The 16,008-nt window shown below is 44.6% G+C and overlaps 1 protein-coding gene across 3 annotated transcripts in view; it reads right to left on the bottom strand.

Annotated features, from left to right (window-relative positions):
- Positions 1–16,008, bottom strand: part of PRUNE1 (prune exopolyphosphatase 1) — a 60,805-nt gene that overhangs the window by 29,428 nt on the left and 15,369 nt on the right. For all 3 annotated transcript variants that reach the window (XM_061558684.1, XM_061558685.1, XM_061558686.1), the window contains exons 5-6: positions 15,709–15,867; positions 15,094–15,188 (exon numbers count right to left, since the gene is read on the bottom strand). In XM_061558684.1, coding sequence (XP_061414668.1) covers positions 15,094–15,188; positions 15,709–15,867 — 254 coding nt within the window. The remainder of the gene's footprint in view (positions 1–15,093; positions 15,189–15,708; positions 15,868–16,008) is intronic.

Below are 16,008 nucleotides of genomic sequence, written 5' to 3'. Positions count from 1 at the left end.
TAAACTCCACACATTGGTGCCCCGGCCCAGCGACAACGCCTTGCGATGCCCCCGTGCGTGGGGACACACGTCAACCCCAAGCCACACGCCCCTGTGCGACACTCAGCTTGGTGTCGTGAGTCCACAGCCGAGCCAAGGATCACGGTGTTTTGGTGACGATAGAGCATGTGCACATTTGATGCGACGGACACAAAGCTTGAGAGGGGAGTGTTTTTTTTAACAAGCTCAGCAAAGCTCGCTTGTCATGCAACCGGCGCGGCTGGGTGGCGACGTCGGCAGGAAATTTTAATTAGCCGAGGCGTCTGACCAGAGCCGGCTCCTGGCTCGTTACAAATGGGATGTTCCGGCAGAGCGGGCGTGATGAAGCAGCGTTTTCATGGCTCCCGACACCAGGTGTCAGCCAAGGGTAATGGATAATGGCAAATAAAAACTGACTCTAACCAGCTCATCATTTATGTTGCTTCTGCCACCCGTGCCTTCCATCACAACCTGATAAAGTTACGTTGCTACAGATTAACAGTTAAAGAGGTTGTGACAGACATAATCAACGCCAGGCATGGGACGTCTGCGTGCCAAAGCCTCCACACGCTCATGCTGTGTGCTGTGTACACTTAAAGCACCAATATTTACAATTTAAGTTTTTCACGTTCGTACATCTGCAGGATATTATCATGAAAATATAACGATGCACAATATAACAACTATGGTTGCCACCTGTCTATAGACAGTTGTTTTAAAATCAATGCCATAACCTGAACGGTCCAGGAATTGCCATCTGTGTGCCAGCAGCGAGGATTAATTTGATCTGAAATGTGGTGGCTTTGTATTGTACTCGGTTACAGTATATTGCACAGTGTTTGATAGACCTATTGTGAAGGTCGATCTGGGTTATCAACTCTAAGAGGCAAGACTTGAGATATGTCTGGGTTTAGTCGGCGGAAAAGGTGGCAACCCACGCTATAACTCACAGCCTCTACGATGCATAAAGATCTTCATCTTACCGCAGCAACGTCGCCAATCCTTCGCAATGCCACAGGAAATTGCGCTGCTACTGAGAGCAGGGGAGGAAGAGTGGGATAGGTCGGAGCAGGGGTGGGAGGTTGCTGTGAGAAGGGGTGCGGTGGGGGGGCGGCTAGAGGCGGTGGGGATGAGCCCCACATGAGGGCGACGCGAGTGTCTGATCCATTCATCAGGCTCCGGGGGGAGACGCCGCGCTTCCCGCTGCGCGTCCCAGCCGTGAATTAATTACTGCACTTCGCAATCTCTAAATGTACCATTTAATACACACCGCCAGCGTAATTAAATCAGCCAGCCTGCGACCTTGATAACACTTCCTGTGGTAATTGATGAGGTGGCGTGTGTATTCCCCAAGGCTCCCCCCTCCCCCCTGGGGTGGGCATGAGTTAGCTGCGACAGACGGAGAAGGTCACGGCTAATCTGGAATCATCTCCAAGCCAGGAGCACAACTTCAAACTTTCGCCATCCGATTGCCATCGCTAATGCCCAGAGATGAGGATCATGCACCTGCTTCACTTTGCAGTGCTCTTTAACAAATAAAATAACTATTAACTTTTGTTAAAATCAATGCAAAGTCCACAAGTGCATTCTTTGAGTCCCATTAACAAATCTTAAAATGAAGCACAATCCGCAGCAGATTGCCATAGCTATGCCACATCACCTCCACATGGGCCATCATCACTACTCGCACACATACGTACATTCAACACTCAGTTCTCCTTGTTTCATATGGCCTATGCAGTGCATTAGAGATTCACTTGCAAGTGATTAGCATGGTTGGCTACGTACGGTGCGCGAAAGAAGTTCAACACATATATAAATTGCTTTGTCTGAGAGTTGGTGCATCGCAGATACAACACCCCCACCACCACCACCTTCACGTGGGGCAGTGCAAAGTTGTTTGGTCCATGGTTTGGAGTTCCACTTGCGCATTAGGGATCCGCATCTTCTGTGGTTTGCGCTGATCTGTTTGAACTCATTTCTTGGGAAAAAATTTGGGTTTAGTTTGTTCTCATTCCCCTTCACCTCTGATTAGTACGGTTGGCTATGTACGGTGTGAAAGAAGTTCAAGATACACACAAACATTGCTATCTTTTCTGCGTTATACTCAGAGCAACCCGACTTTGGCAGAAATCTCAATCTAGGGTGCTGCCACTCTGCTTATGCCTCCACGAGACTAGGAACTGATGTCAGTGGCAAGAGCAGTGAAGGTGGGCAGGTGAAGCTTGGGAAAGGCCATTAACTCAGATGACCCTGCAAGAGGAACATAAATCTGTCTCAAGACACGGGAGACAACTCCATAAACCAATGATACGGGTCAATGCAAACACCGAACGTATTAATGACATACTTACCACAGGGACACAGGAGGGGCATGAAGGAGTTTGGGGAGAGTGGGATGCATGCTATAAATCTGCTACTTAAGCAACCAGATTTGGAAATGAAGCAGCGAGTTGAGGTACCGACCTGCCTCATCTACGTTGGCATAGAGGGTGACAAGTAAATTTCGTTTAACCAGATGGTGAACTCGAGAGACCAGGATCAGTCTCATTTGCAAGACTCACTGGGATCACCGCAAATGACAAAAACAATAACATAAACATTGAGGACAACAATTAAGTAAATAAAATTAGCTCAAAAACAACCACATACAAATCAGAGCAAAACAATCACGTTACAAATTTTAAACTATTATTGATTCTTTCGGTAAAGTCACTAAGAAGGGAAATAATAAAATAATAAAAATAAAACAATACAATTCTCACGACGTTTCCGTTGCAACACAAGCAATCACCAGGTGTGAAAAGCACAACAAGAAAATTTGAAAAAAGTAGCGTTCTTTTCTTAATGTTGTGAGAATTGTATTGTTTTATTGTTATTATGTCATTATTTCCCTTCTACGTGACTTTACCGAAAGAACCAAGAATATGAATCCCTGCAGTCACGAAAGCTTTAAATCGAAATTTTAACCTGTTCACAATTATAAATCATTATTAAATAGAATTTATTTCCTATACAAAAGGTTGACTTAAATAAATTATTTCAGAAACTATTCAAAGTAAAACTGAATTACAAATCACTGACAATCTCCACAAGCAGATGCAATGTATCAACATTACGCAACATCGCAGCAACATCTGCTGAAAATTCCACTTCGGCGTAAAGGTGTGTGTATGTACACATTCACACAATGTCAGTATTCGTGTATTACTTGCTAACTAACCAGAAATAATAACGCTTAAGTTTAGCAGAGCAACAAGGCACACACATAATCGGCACACTACTGGAGGCGACACTCAAGGTAATAAATGAGAATACAACCGGTCCCAGTGAAGCGCACGCGACAGGAAAAACTCACAAAATAAACACACGAACCCCAAGCCAAAGTGATATCTTGCTGAAATTAGCAGTTAGGCGGTGTAACGTCTCCCGTCTACAGCCCTAAACCAGTGGTGGAAAATCCGCATTCTTTTGATGGAGGCGGGTCTATCCATAGGACAGGCACTGTTGAAACCCCACAAAGTGGGACTCATTTTATTATCGACTCCAGAGGGACAGTGACCAAGGGAAGTGATTCCTGGAACTGTTGTAGATACCATTATTGAGTCATTTTAATAAAAAAAAGTGTTATCAGTCCATTGTGGTCCATGAAAATGTGTTTTATGGTTGCCAGTTTTTCACAAGTCCAGATAACGCTCCACATGACGATTACAATTATTCTGGTGTTCTCGATTTGATTGAAAACAAACACTAAAATATACCATTTCCATGAGGAGAATCTCTACCCATTTGCAAATCCTTGTGATATGGCTCTGTATTATATCCGTTCCTCCATATGAAAAAAAATTCACATCTCATTGGCCACACAGCCATCTGGAAGTACGTAATTTTTTTTTATCAGCATTAGTTCGACATTCAATGTCTAATCAGCAGTCAGGCTTGCTTTCACCAATGCTGGTGAAATGTCAGATGTTTACATACATATCCTCCCTCGATGTTAGAGATGGGTCCTATTGTCAAAACTAGGACACTCAATATTTTAACAAGGTTAAATTATGAAGCCTCAATTACATGGAACGACGGTGTTTACCCTTCACTTATAAACCACCATCACCACCGGGATTCCCAGCTCAGGTTTGATCAATGCAGTGAGTGGTAAACATGAGCACGATTCTCATTGATTTGATGCAAAAGTAACTCACGAGTTCAAATCCCCTTGACTATTCAATTAACTATTACAATTCAGAATCATGATTGGATTCAATCATCAATTACTTTGTTGCTGTGCTAGTGAATATAGTGCTTCTTCTCATCTCTGCAGGACTTATGTAAACCAATGACATAATACATACAGATTGGAAATAATTGATTCTCACACACATGCTTTGATACACATGCTGAGTGCAAGGATAGCATGTAATAGATTATTCAATACATTGTTATACAACAATTGTTATAAAAAATGCATTGTTATATGCTTCCAGAAAATTTAAAATTTCCCCCAAAACTTTTAGGTTCATTGTTATAATCAATGTTTTTTTTGCAACTTAAAACAATATTTAACTGAAGACTAAAGTGAAAGGTACATCCTTAAATTGTAACTTTGTAGTCGGTTATCTTGGATGTAATTGTTATTTTTCTATTCATAATTTTAAAAGTTTGTAAATCTCTAACATATTACGCATATCTCTGCTATTTCTGGCTGCTGTTTGTGCCAAAGTTATACCTTATTCGCTTTTGCAATTGCCATTTTCTTTGTTTCACAAGGCCCCCCTTGAAAAACTGAGATATTTTCTCAAACAGGTTTCATCCACATTCAAGAAAATATATCAATACATGCCATTATTAAATATGCATCCTTTAACATTTACACCAAAGCCATTGCATATGGACAAAGCACAAAGTGTGAGCATCATCACAACTCTGAAACCCATAGCGCAACAGAAGCTCCATCCGTTTGTATTGAGATTTGAGATTGCAGCCCAAGTAGCGCCTCCCCCCTTTCACCTCCCTCCAACACCAATCGGATCTTCCCCGAGGACAACGGACATCTTCAAACAATCCTCGCACCTCACTACATGTCTCCCCACCCCCTGGCCTGTCTCCCACTCAGCTGCCTCCATTCCTTCTCCCCACCCTCAGGACAAGGGAAGCCTTCAAACATCCGGCTCAGTGCATTATTCCTCTGTAAAGCCATTCACTCCCGCGGGCGCAGAGATGCACCGTTGCTGCAAATGTTGTCTTGTGCACCTGTGTTGTTGTCTGTCTGTGTGGCGATGCCGTTAGATGCACAGACTTGGAGATGCTGATGTGGGAAGACACATATCTGTGTCCCCATGTCTGTATGCTGTGACCTATCTGTACACCTGTGGTTCTACCCACAGCACATTGTAATTAACAATTAAATCCTTGCACAATCAAATATAGTGGAAATGGCTGCATGCTGTACAAAACCATGCAAGGCAAGGCAAAGGCCAGAGTGATTTCTGCTCAAATCAGCATCGAGGCAGTGCTCTTTTCCTGTTCACAGCCCTCAGCCAGCGGTGACAATCCCACATTCCTATACTGGTAGCGACAAGCGCTGTTAACTTCCCAACAAAGTAGTACTAATTGTGTAAACCTCGGAGGCACGATGGGCTGAGTCAACTCCCAGCTAGGATTTTAACTCGAAACCTTCGACTTTTGAGCTGCTTGCTCTACTACTGAGCCTCTTCACCACTCTACTATCACTATTAACATAGTCACAGTTCACATTCACTTCACTCGTTGATTTCTCCACCCATGTTCAGGGCTCGGGTCAACAAACACTGTTTTGTCTCATCCACACTGTGCTCAACCACCACTAAACAGCAGTTCCCTCCTGGCAGTCGGCTATGCACATGGAACTACAACTCTTCCACATGTGCCCTGTCCTCTTTGGTTGTCTATTAACTTGCTTCCCTTTCTCTCACAGCCATGCCACCCACTTTTATCCATACATTCCTGTGTCCCAGCAGTAAGTCCCACACAAATCACCAGTTTGCCTTCATAGTGATGAGGGTTCAGCTTTCTGCTTTGTTTTCTATTTCTTAGAATGTTGCCATGATCTCTGTATTTTTTGCAAGATCAGATCTCTCCACATACTCTTGTGGTTAAAATTTTCATTAAAATAATAAAATTGGCACTGTTATTGCCAAACTTTAACGTGCACATCATGCATTAAATTCAATTAACATCGCACCCAGTCACACCCATAATACGTCAATAATTACATGATGCACACTACAGGTTCACATGCCATGCGCTCCAGCTGCAGCAGCTGCACACATCGCGTAGCGAGTGCAGCTGCACACATTACGTAGCGAGTGTGCGATCGCCGTCGCCAACTCCAGCTGCACGGATGCCTGGAAGAGGGGGTCAACACAATGGCCGTGCAAGTGCTGACAGCACTTCTTATCTGTGCTCACAAAGTCAAGGTCACAGTGATCTCCTGCGGCTCAAATGGGCACTAAGGCGGTGCTCATCTCCTGTTTATAGCCCTGCAGAGCCAGTGGTTGAAATTCCACCATCCTATGGCAGGGGCAAGCCCATCCATATGATAACCACTTTGATATTCTGTGCAAAGTAGTTACTCGTTTAACCGACTCCGGAGGGAAAGATGATGGGCTGAGATGACCCCCCAGCCAGAATTCGAACTCGGTGTTCTTTTAAAAGAACTCATGAAGGAGTTTGTCAAACATCTCTACTGGTAATGATCATTGAAACTCATTTGAGACTTTGCTGGGTGAAGAAAATTATATTATTATTTCGTTTTAACACTGTATTAAATATTTATTCATCAATGTTTCAAATTATAAGGCAGTGTTAATGACAAAAGTGGTGAATTAAGCATTTCGGCCTGTGCATGTCCACCACTGCTGAAACAGTTCTTTCGGTTTTACATGCAGCTAACATATGATATGCGTTCCTCTGCAAACATGTGTGCTAATGGATATTGTGAGGAGCGGTCGTGTAGCAGTTAGCACCCTGCGCTACGGCCCGAGTTTGATTACAGCTCACGGCCACCAAATCCAGTGACAATTATCTGAACCAGTCCTGGGCCTCCCCTAGATCGACTCAGACTCAAATAAGTACCTGGTGCGATGTGTAAACATTTCCACAAGGGAGACAAAGGAGGCTGAGTATGGTTCTTGCCATTCACCCCCTATTGTTCTGTGCCAGCCTTCATAGGTGCGACCTAATGACAATTACACCAACAATCTATTAAGGCTACATGGGGGATCTTTGTTTTGTTGTACAGAACTGTTACTGACAGACATCATAAACACTGCAGTATAGATGATTTCTAGCATATTAACTGTAACCGGTCAGTAACTGGCATATGGATGGACTCGCCCCTGCCATATGAATGTAAAATGTCCACTGCTGCCTCCACAGGGCTGTGAACGGGGGTTCAGCACCACCTCAATGCTCATTTGAGCAGGAAATCACTTTGACTTTTTGAACGGTCACAAATGTTAGTTTTATTAGCCCCGATGCTTCCAACAACTACAACAAAAAGTTTTTACAATGAAAAAAACACAAGCACGGCACACAATGAGAACTTCTTCTAATCAGCTATTTTGCCGATGTGTGTGTGTGGCCAAATTCGGCATCTCGGAGTGAATAATGCTGTTTAATCTCCCGTGTACTAAACAGTGTCCCCGGGCTCCGCGGCCGCACACTACGGCAGGCAGGCCTGCGTGACAGCAGGACGCTCTTCAAAGAGAAAAATCCCCAAATAATGATGCGTGACACTCTGTGTGACGAGTTGTGCATGGCGCTCGCATTGTACACAGACAACCACAACTTGTATCTAATCCCATCAGTGGCGACACGCCGTTCAGGTGTAAACTTGCAGCCGCCCTGTGTGCAGATTTACTGCGCAGCCGAGTTTTTTTAGGTCAACCTTTCATCCTCTATAAAATACACGTAGACTAACATACTGCTTACATAAAACAGAAGATAATCAGCTAAATTAAAACACCCCTTTGACACATCATCAATACGCTTTATAGCAGCACTGACACTGCAGTGACCCACGAACACGGCTGCGGGGTTTTATGGCCGTGCAAGGGTGGGGTGGTGGGTTGAGCGATCGTACGCGACACAACCGCAATGGCGCAACACCACAGAGGGCCCACTGCCTCCTCACTGCCACGTCAACTCACGCGAACACCACTTCACTCCACTCAGTCGCTTCTCATGAAAATATTATGTTTTGACATCATATACATGTTGTCCTATGGAGAAATTCTCCCTGTCATAGGAATGCAGAATTTCCACCACTAGCTCAGGGCTGCCAACAGGAGGCGGCACCGCCTCAACGCTCATTGAGCAGGACATCACTCTGATATATATGCATTTTCTTCAATCAACACTATATTTCACAACTGCGGTAATTGATTGGTTATGTACACTGGCAACTCACTCTAATCACTGAGATCAAAGATGGGGAGGAGCGAAGCGGGGCTGTATGTTAGGTGACACTATCTAGACACTCAATGGGTGTCAGAGCTCGAGGCTTCGACATATTCACTGAATATTGGTGGACACGATGCCATAACACAGTGGTTCTCAACATTTCATCCTTTTGGTATAGAGGCTTTCCAATCAAGACCAATGGTCACCCATGTCCTCAATATAGATGGACAAATCAGAGTCAAGTTTACTGGAACAGTAACCTTGGTAGTAGCGATATAAGAGTCATAAGGAGGCGATGATCGTTGGTGAGCGAGTGAATGGTAATATCATGTAAGGTGCGTTGGGTTACTGAGGAATTTGACAAAGTGCCACGATATAGAATATGCATAGACTTATCCTTATGTGATCACACACATTTTGGCAGCTCTGATCACACTCCAGCCAAACAAATGGGAACCTCTCCAGAATCTGCAGCCCTCAGCCATTACAGCCACTTTTCATCATAAATTATTATGCTCGTGCAGAAACCTTCAATATGCATGGATTGCGGCAAGGCTAATGGACAGATCTGACTTATGTGAGCACATGAAATATGAATGTTTACCCTGTACTCTGTTGATTACTCAAGAATTCACGTTAAAAGCGCTCAGTTATTGTGATCTTCGGGGCAAACAGATATAAACAAAACAATAGCCTCTTGCCAGCACACAAGAGCGAAGCACATTGCAATCGTGACCCTGCAGACCCTTATAGAACACGCTTAAGCCTGGCTTTCTTTGCTGTCCCAAAGCCTTGCTTTACTCCAAACAGCTCTTATAATCACATAAAGCACAACTTTGACCAGTGGAGAAATGTCCTATCTGGGGTGAAGCGCTCCATTCCTACCTCAATGTACTTGATAGACTTCAATGTAAAGCAATAAGGATGATTCCTAATCCAGCACTCACCGATTCACTCGATGCAGTTGCTCAGCGGTAGTCCGTCAGCCCCCTATCACTACTACCATAATTACTGCTTCAGTGAATTTCATTCTGATTCCTCCTCTGATGTTGAGGAGCCGCTCTACCAGACACTTACTGTTTCGTCTCATCCACTCTGTGTTCAGCCACCACGCTGCAGGTCACAGCACTTCACTCGCACTGATCCATTTTGGAATTCACTGCCATCATCTCCTTTCCCAAGACTCTTATAATGACCTTGCAGAAACGTGTTAATTATTATCATCAATTACAACTCTGAGAGCACTGTTTGTTGCTGGCCACTTGGACATATCAGGCCTTTGAAAATGTGCTTAGTAACTCTGTTACTAAGCACATTTGCTAATCATGAAACACACCAAGCAGATGCAAGCAAATGCACAGAAACCATTCCATTCAGATCCTCTTGCTTCACAATTCGAAATAGAGATTTAAACTCGAGGCACTGCCAATGAGCAAAACGCTGGAACAAGTGGGTACAAATCTATTTGAAAGAAGCGTGCTGCATAATGAGCCACCGTTAAGTGTGTGCGTGAGTCCGTGCGTGCTTGCGAGTGTCGGCCTGGGAATGGCGGCCTGGTTGGGCGGCCACAACCCTGCGCCTTTATGGCGGCGCTCGGGATTAGTTAAATGAGGCCGTGCAGCGCGCGACACAAAGGGCACTGCAGACGGAGAGGCACCCTCGCTCCCACACGCAGCCAGCGGGGACTCGATGCATTATTCATGCAGGGAGTTCCATTAATTCGGAAACACACAAACATACATCACACTATCCAAATGAAACACTTGACCTCCTGTGAAAACACTGTAGGAGATTGGTTTTAAAGGGGGCTGATCCAGTGACTGAAGCATAATCTTCGTCTTTGGGAAGGGCCCAGGGCAAACAGTGACACGAGGGCATTGGTCCTGAACACATTCCCATGCACAAACCTGGAAATGGGTGCCAGCTCGTACTATCTCCCGTCCTTGTGCCAACAAGTATCTTGATCATTGATGACACATTTAACAGTATGTACCAATTACACATTTTAAATTAAACGTGACTCAATACTTTTTTGATTCAACTGCTATTTAAAAAAAAAAATTCACCCATGATTTTCACCAGGGTGTTGTATATATATAGGCATCTACAACTATGGAGATAAAGAAAACCAAGTGGCTCACAATCAGAAGATTTTCAGTTCAAATCTTGGTCGAGGGGTTAACTCGGCTCATCATCCTTCCGGGGTCGATAACATTGATACCACTTGATGTAGAAATCTAGAGAGGTTGTCCTATGGATAGATTCACCCACACCATAGGAATGTGGAATTTCCACCACTGGCTCAGGGATGAGCACCACCTTAATGCTCATTTAAGTAGGAAATCACTGCCTTTTGACATCAGTGTAAAGTGTGATCTATAACTCTAAGGCAGCCAATCTTTATGCCATCTCGGCTCTGAAAGGATATGGTCCACATCGTTTCCATATGTTTGTACATGTTAAGGCAGTATTAACAAGGAACGTGGTGATTTTCAAATATTGATTGTACCTGTGATACAACTGCTAAAGCGGTTCTCCGATTTTGTTGTCAAGCATCAGGGTTTCTGATTTAATTGTCCGTGTTGAAGATGTCTGGAGTGTATAAATACTGCACCACAACTGAGTGCGATGATTAAACGAATCCGTGTCCTAATTGTGAGATATATCCAATGGTGATTGTGTGATCTGGTGAGACAAAGTCATATGGGCAGCCATGTACCACTGCTGCAGCGCACACTGTAACTAGGAGAGGGCGCCCGTGTCTATGCAGCCAGCATGCACGGCAGGCAGGCAGGAGGGCCGTGCATGTACCTTTTCCACAGACCAAACTCAAGACATACTCCTCAGTCTGCCAAGGTGTATCAGAACTGTGCACGTGTTAAACTGACAATAATACCACAACCACATCTCGGTACAGTCAATTCCTGCCACCTGAACAGTTGCGGTAAAATGTGGATATTCGGGTTGGCACAAAGGGCCTTCATTACCTTTGTGACTGTCCCAATCAAACCCAAACAGGTGACAACCATAGTAGCTGAGCACAGGCCCAAAGGCCCCCCCAAACGTCAAGCGCCCAGCAGCAAACAGCACTATCAAATTCATAATAAAGGTTTTTGGGTCAGATTGCATTATTTATAAATGTGTCACAACCCTCCACCACCCGACACGGCCAATCAGTAAAAAATGTGTCACGTTGACAAAAGATAATTAGTCCACTACTTTAGCCCACCGGTGTGTTGAAGTGTGGATCCACAACATTTACAATTTTAGTACGACGTTTTGCTGGAAATTACATCAACCATTTTCGTGCGATTTGCCAGAATAGCGAAGCCATCCACCTGCTTCCGGTCTGAAAAAGTGCAGGATGACGTCATCATTGTTGAACCCCATCACGTTTCGAGATCACAGGCGGTGGGGGTGTATGCAATTATGTAATAGATCAGTAATCAGCCAATTAGCATGTGACTCACCTGTAAGGCATTGCAATGTGTGTTGTGTATTTACTACTTTGACCCAAGAATTTCTGTGTCCCGCGCGTGACGTCACTCCACGTCGGCCAGCCCCCTCATTAATAATCATGAACAGGTGACGACCTCCACATGGACCCCCCCCACCTCATTAATAATCATGAGCAGGTGATGTCACTCCACATGGAAGAGCCCCCCTCATTAATAATAATGAAGAGGTGACATCTTTCAAATGGACACCCCCTCCATTAATAATAATTAGCGGGTGACGGGGGGGGGCGAGGCGCCTCCTCCCCCCTCGTCAACTGACAACCCTCACTACAAAGGCAGAAACCCTCACGTTACGCAATCTCCGTACACGCTGTTGAGACATAGAAGTAAAAAGGACGTCATGATGAACAAGGGATTACAACTTTCTAGAATGGATTATAACCTTAAAATGAAATAGGTCTGTGTCACCGCGGCCTTATAAATTGCACACGAATTGATGTAATGGATATATCACGTTGCGGTCTGCTTTTCGCTTGCAAGTTTCAGATTTACCCGTCCTTGGACGGGCAAAAGGCTAGTTACTTAATAATACGCTTACAGTGTTAAACTGAGCACTATCAAAGTTGCAAGAGGTAAGAGGTAACACATTTCTTAAATTCAGCAAGGTTTTAAGACTTAACACAAATTAATGAGCATCAATGTGGAGAAATAAGCATCAAAATCAATAAGCAGACAATATACCTCCTTCGCGTATCTGTACCTCCACAAAAAATATATAAGCAAGCCAGCTTTACTCTGCTGATGATGAATTGAATGTCGAAACTGGTCTCGAGTTTGCTTGTGTTGAACCAATGCTGCTGAAACTATGGAAGTGGAAGTGATTCGCCGCTTCCCTGTGGGGGCATGTTTATGACATCACATCACCTGTTTAAGGCCTAAGACTGGAGGTTTTCACAATTCTGGTAATCGCCAGACAAACAGCAAAACGTCAGATTACCCAATTGCTAAATGTGTGGATTACTCCCCAACATACCAGTGCTCTGAAGCAGTAATACATCGCCATGGTTATTCATGGCACGCATTTGATTTGGCTGTGTCGGGTGGAGGAGGGTGTACGACACACATTAGCATTTTACTCACGCGATAAAACCAACATTTTTCATGATGAATCAAATTGGTCACAAAAGCCTATGTGTTAGAGTGAGCAGTGTTGTGACATGCACTATGGTGGTTAAACACAGTGTGTATGAGATGAAACAGTCTCATAGTCCTCAACATGGGTGGAGGCATCAATGATTGACGTTCGTGGTAGTAGCGACAGAAGAGCAATAGTGAGGCGACTGACCACCGGCGAGTGAGTGAGCGAGGAAATGGTGTAAGTCAGCGAGTGCCAGATCATCAATCAATCTGACTGCTTTACATTGGATTATATCAAGCTATCAAGTATAGCAAGATAAGAATTGATACTGTATAGCCAGAACTGGCACAGAAATATAAACCAACATAAATATTGCCTTCACTCTTCACTTCTTACATTGTGGCACTGATTTTTTTTTTAAATCCACAAATGTAAACAACTACACAGCTGTAGAGTCTCTGGGGCAACACTTAAATAAGCCACGTATTCTCAAAACATTAATCACTTTACAGCCCTTGGTGGCTGTACACTGAAAGTCACAGGAGAACACAGCTCTAATACACATAGAGCAAGACAGTTAAGTGGCCCATGGTTGTACAGGGGTTGAGGCATCCACAGGGGTTAAGGAAGCCTAGTTACACATCACATAGGGGTTAAGCAGAGGCACTTATACAAATGCTATGTAGCATGACGGCCAGATATCCATTACACAGATGGCACAGGAGTCAACAGATATACAACATCAGGGACAGCAAAGTATTTTCTGCACAAAATAAACAGAACACTTAAACCAAGGCTCCATTCTTCACAGCTCCTTTTGTGTCTGAATACCTGTGCTCATGCCCTGCCACAACAGAGCGCAGCTAAATCCAGCATTTTACAGTGGGGCCATTAAATTTGCATGCTGCACCACATGAATATGCAGGAGGTTCTGCAAAACATTCATTTGCATAACCACTGCCAGGGCCATTTAAATAAGGCTCTCATTTGCACATCACTAATTCGGCCAATTAAGCGTGTGGCAGCAGCACTACAACTGGAGGTCCGAATTAAAATTTAACTAACCCCGGCGCAACACGGGGACCCTCTCACAATTAAATAAGAGTGATGGCCGCTCTCGAGCGCACAGCCGCCGCCGCTGCTGCTGCTGCTGCTGTGGGCCCGTCCTGGCGAACGGGCCGCCGGGGCCCTGCTGCCCGCCGGGATTGGCCACAGAAAGCCGCCCACGACTCGGCAGAGCGCTCATTAATTCTTATTTATTGCCATAAGAGGAAATGCTTAAACATCTAAAAGCCCATCAGTGCTGCATGCCACAAGAGGCTCAACTTTCGTTCCCATTGAATAATAGAGCAACGTGGATTGTTTAACCTGAACTGCACTTGAATGTTCGCGGTGGAAACCGCACAATTAGAGGCCAAAAGTGAAGGCAAGAGAATGATAACATAACTAAGCAAACAATATGCCTCTTTCACATGCCTGTCCCTCATCATAACGCATTTAAGTACTTTTTTACACATCCAATCAGCCATCAAGCCTTCTGGGAATGCATCAATTCAGCAGCATTGGCTCAACACAAGCAAACTCTGCAAAGAATAATAATAAAACACATTGTAAGCAGTCATGCTTCCTCCCTCCCACCGCTCGACTTTGGAACTCCCTCCCATCATCATCTCATTCCCCAAGCTCCTATAGCCTTGCTCAATTCAACAAGCAAGTTACACTCTTCTCTATTACAACTTTGATAGGAAACACTTTGGTTCTTTCGGTAAAGTCACATAGGTAGAAATATAAAATAAAACAAAAAATAATATATCACGATGTTTCGATTGCAACACAAGCGCTCGTCCTCAGGCGTAAAACAATATCCAGCTGGATTCCTGCAGTCACGAAAGCTTCAAATCAAGATTGAACTTTGATAGTGCCGTTTGGGTATTGGGCCTATGCTCATCAACTGTATAAATGTCCCCACATCCTGGGCACATCCCTGTACTCACCACTGCCCTATACCTGTACAGATAGTGTGCAGTGCACCCTTACCTCTAGTGGAGTGAAGAGTGCACATACAGCCACACTGATATCACCACTCTTCAGCACCTTCATGTCCTTACGCAGAGTCTGCTCCACCGTAAGTCCTGCATGTACACAATGCCCGACCATTCGTGGTCGAGTGAAATTCCTGTACGCATCATAAGGAAGTACTGTACTCTAGCTGCACTGCTCACAATGATGCTTGCGCGAAATAATACACACACACACCATCTTTCCTCCATCTTGTCTCCCACGCAGCCCATTGTGGGCCCCATGTCCCCAGCATCAGTCAGGCAGTCTCAGGTTCAGTTGCTTAATTTCTCTTACATCTACTTTTTCATTCTATACATTGACTGTATAAGTTATATTCAACACTGTAGAAAATATAAATCATATTTTGCATAAAAAATACTTACTCTTTCATGTTTGCATTCATAGTGCAAACCCTATTTTTCCCACATGGCTTTGAGTTTGCAGATTGCAGATCTACCCATTGTGGCTGTTTTTCAAGAAATTAATTACCTGCGATGGGCAAGGTTTGGTGTACTGTACTAACATGACTGTGTTCACGCAGTTTGCTAGGAGAGTTCTGCAGGGTGTATGGGAAGGCGGGCGGGGGGGTACCAGACACGTCAAACTTGGCAGCGTGGAGCGTGATGAAGGTGTCGTGGCTTGGAGGCAGCAGTGGGAAGCGGCGCCGCAACTCAGCAAGCACCTCCCGGTCACGCGTGGTCACGCGCCCAGCCTCCACCCTCATGTCCACGCAGTCCACCACGATAGCAGCTACAGCAGCAGCAGCACATAGAACCACAGCAAAGCGCAATGGTAACGCAATGCACTACAGCGGAAGCCTCAGCGGGAGAGCGAGCGGCTTGCGATCGGAAGGCTGGGAGTTCAATCAATCAATCTTTATTTTAAGTGCCA

This window comes from Lethenteron reissneri, chromosome 24 (assembly GCF_015708825.2).
Source record: "Lethenteron reissneri isolate LAM-NWPU_2019-01 chromosome 24, ASM1570882v1, whole genome shotgun sequence".
In the NCBI taxonomy this organism is placed as follows: domain Eukaryota; kingdom Metazoa; phylum Chordata; class Hyperoartia; order Petromyzontiformes; family Petromyzontidae; genus Lethenteron; species Lethenteron reissneri.
This window is presented reverse-complemented; position numbering and strand designations above follow the sequence as displayed.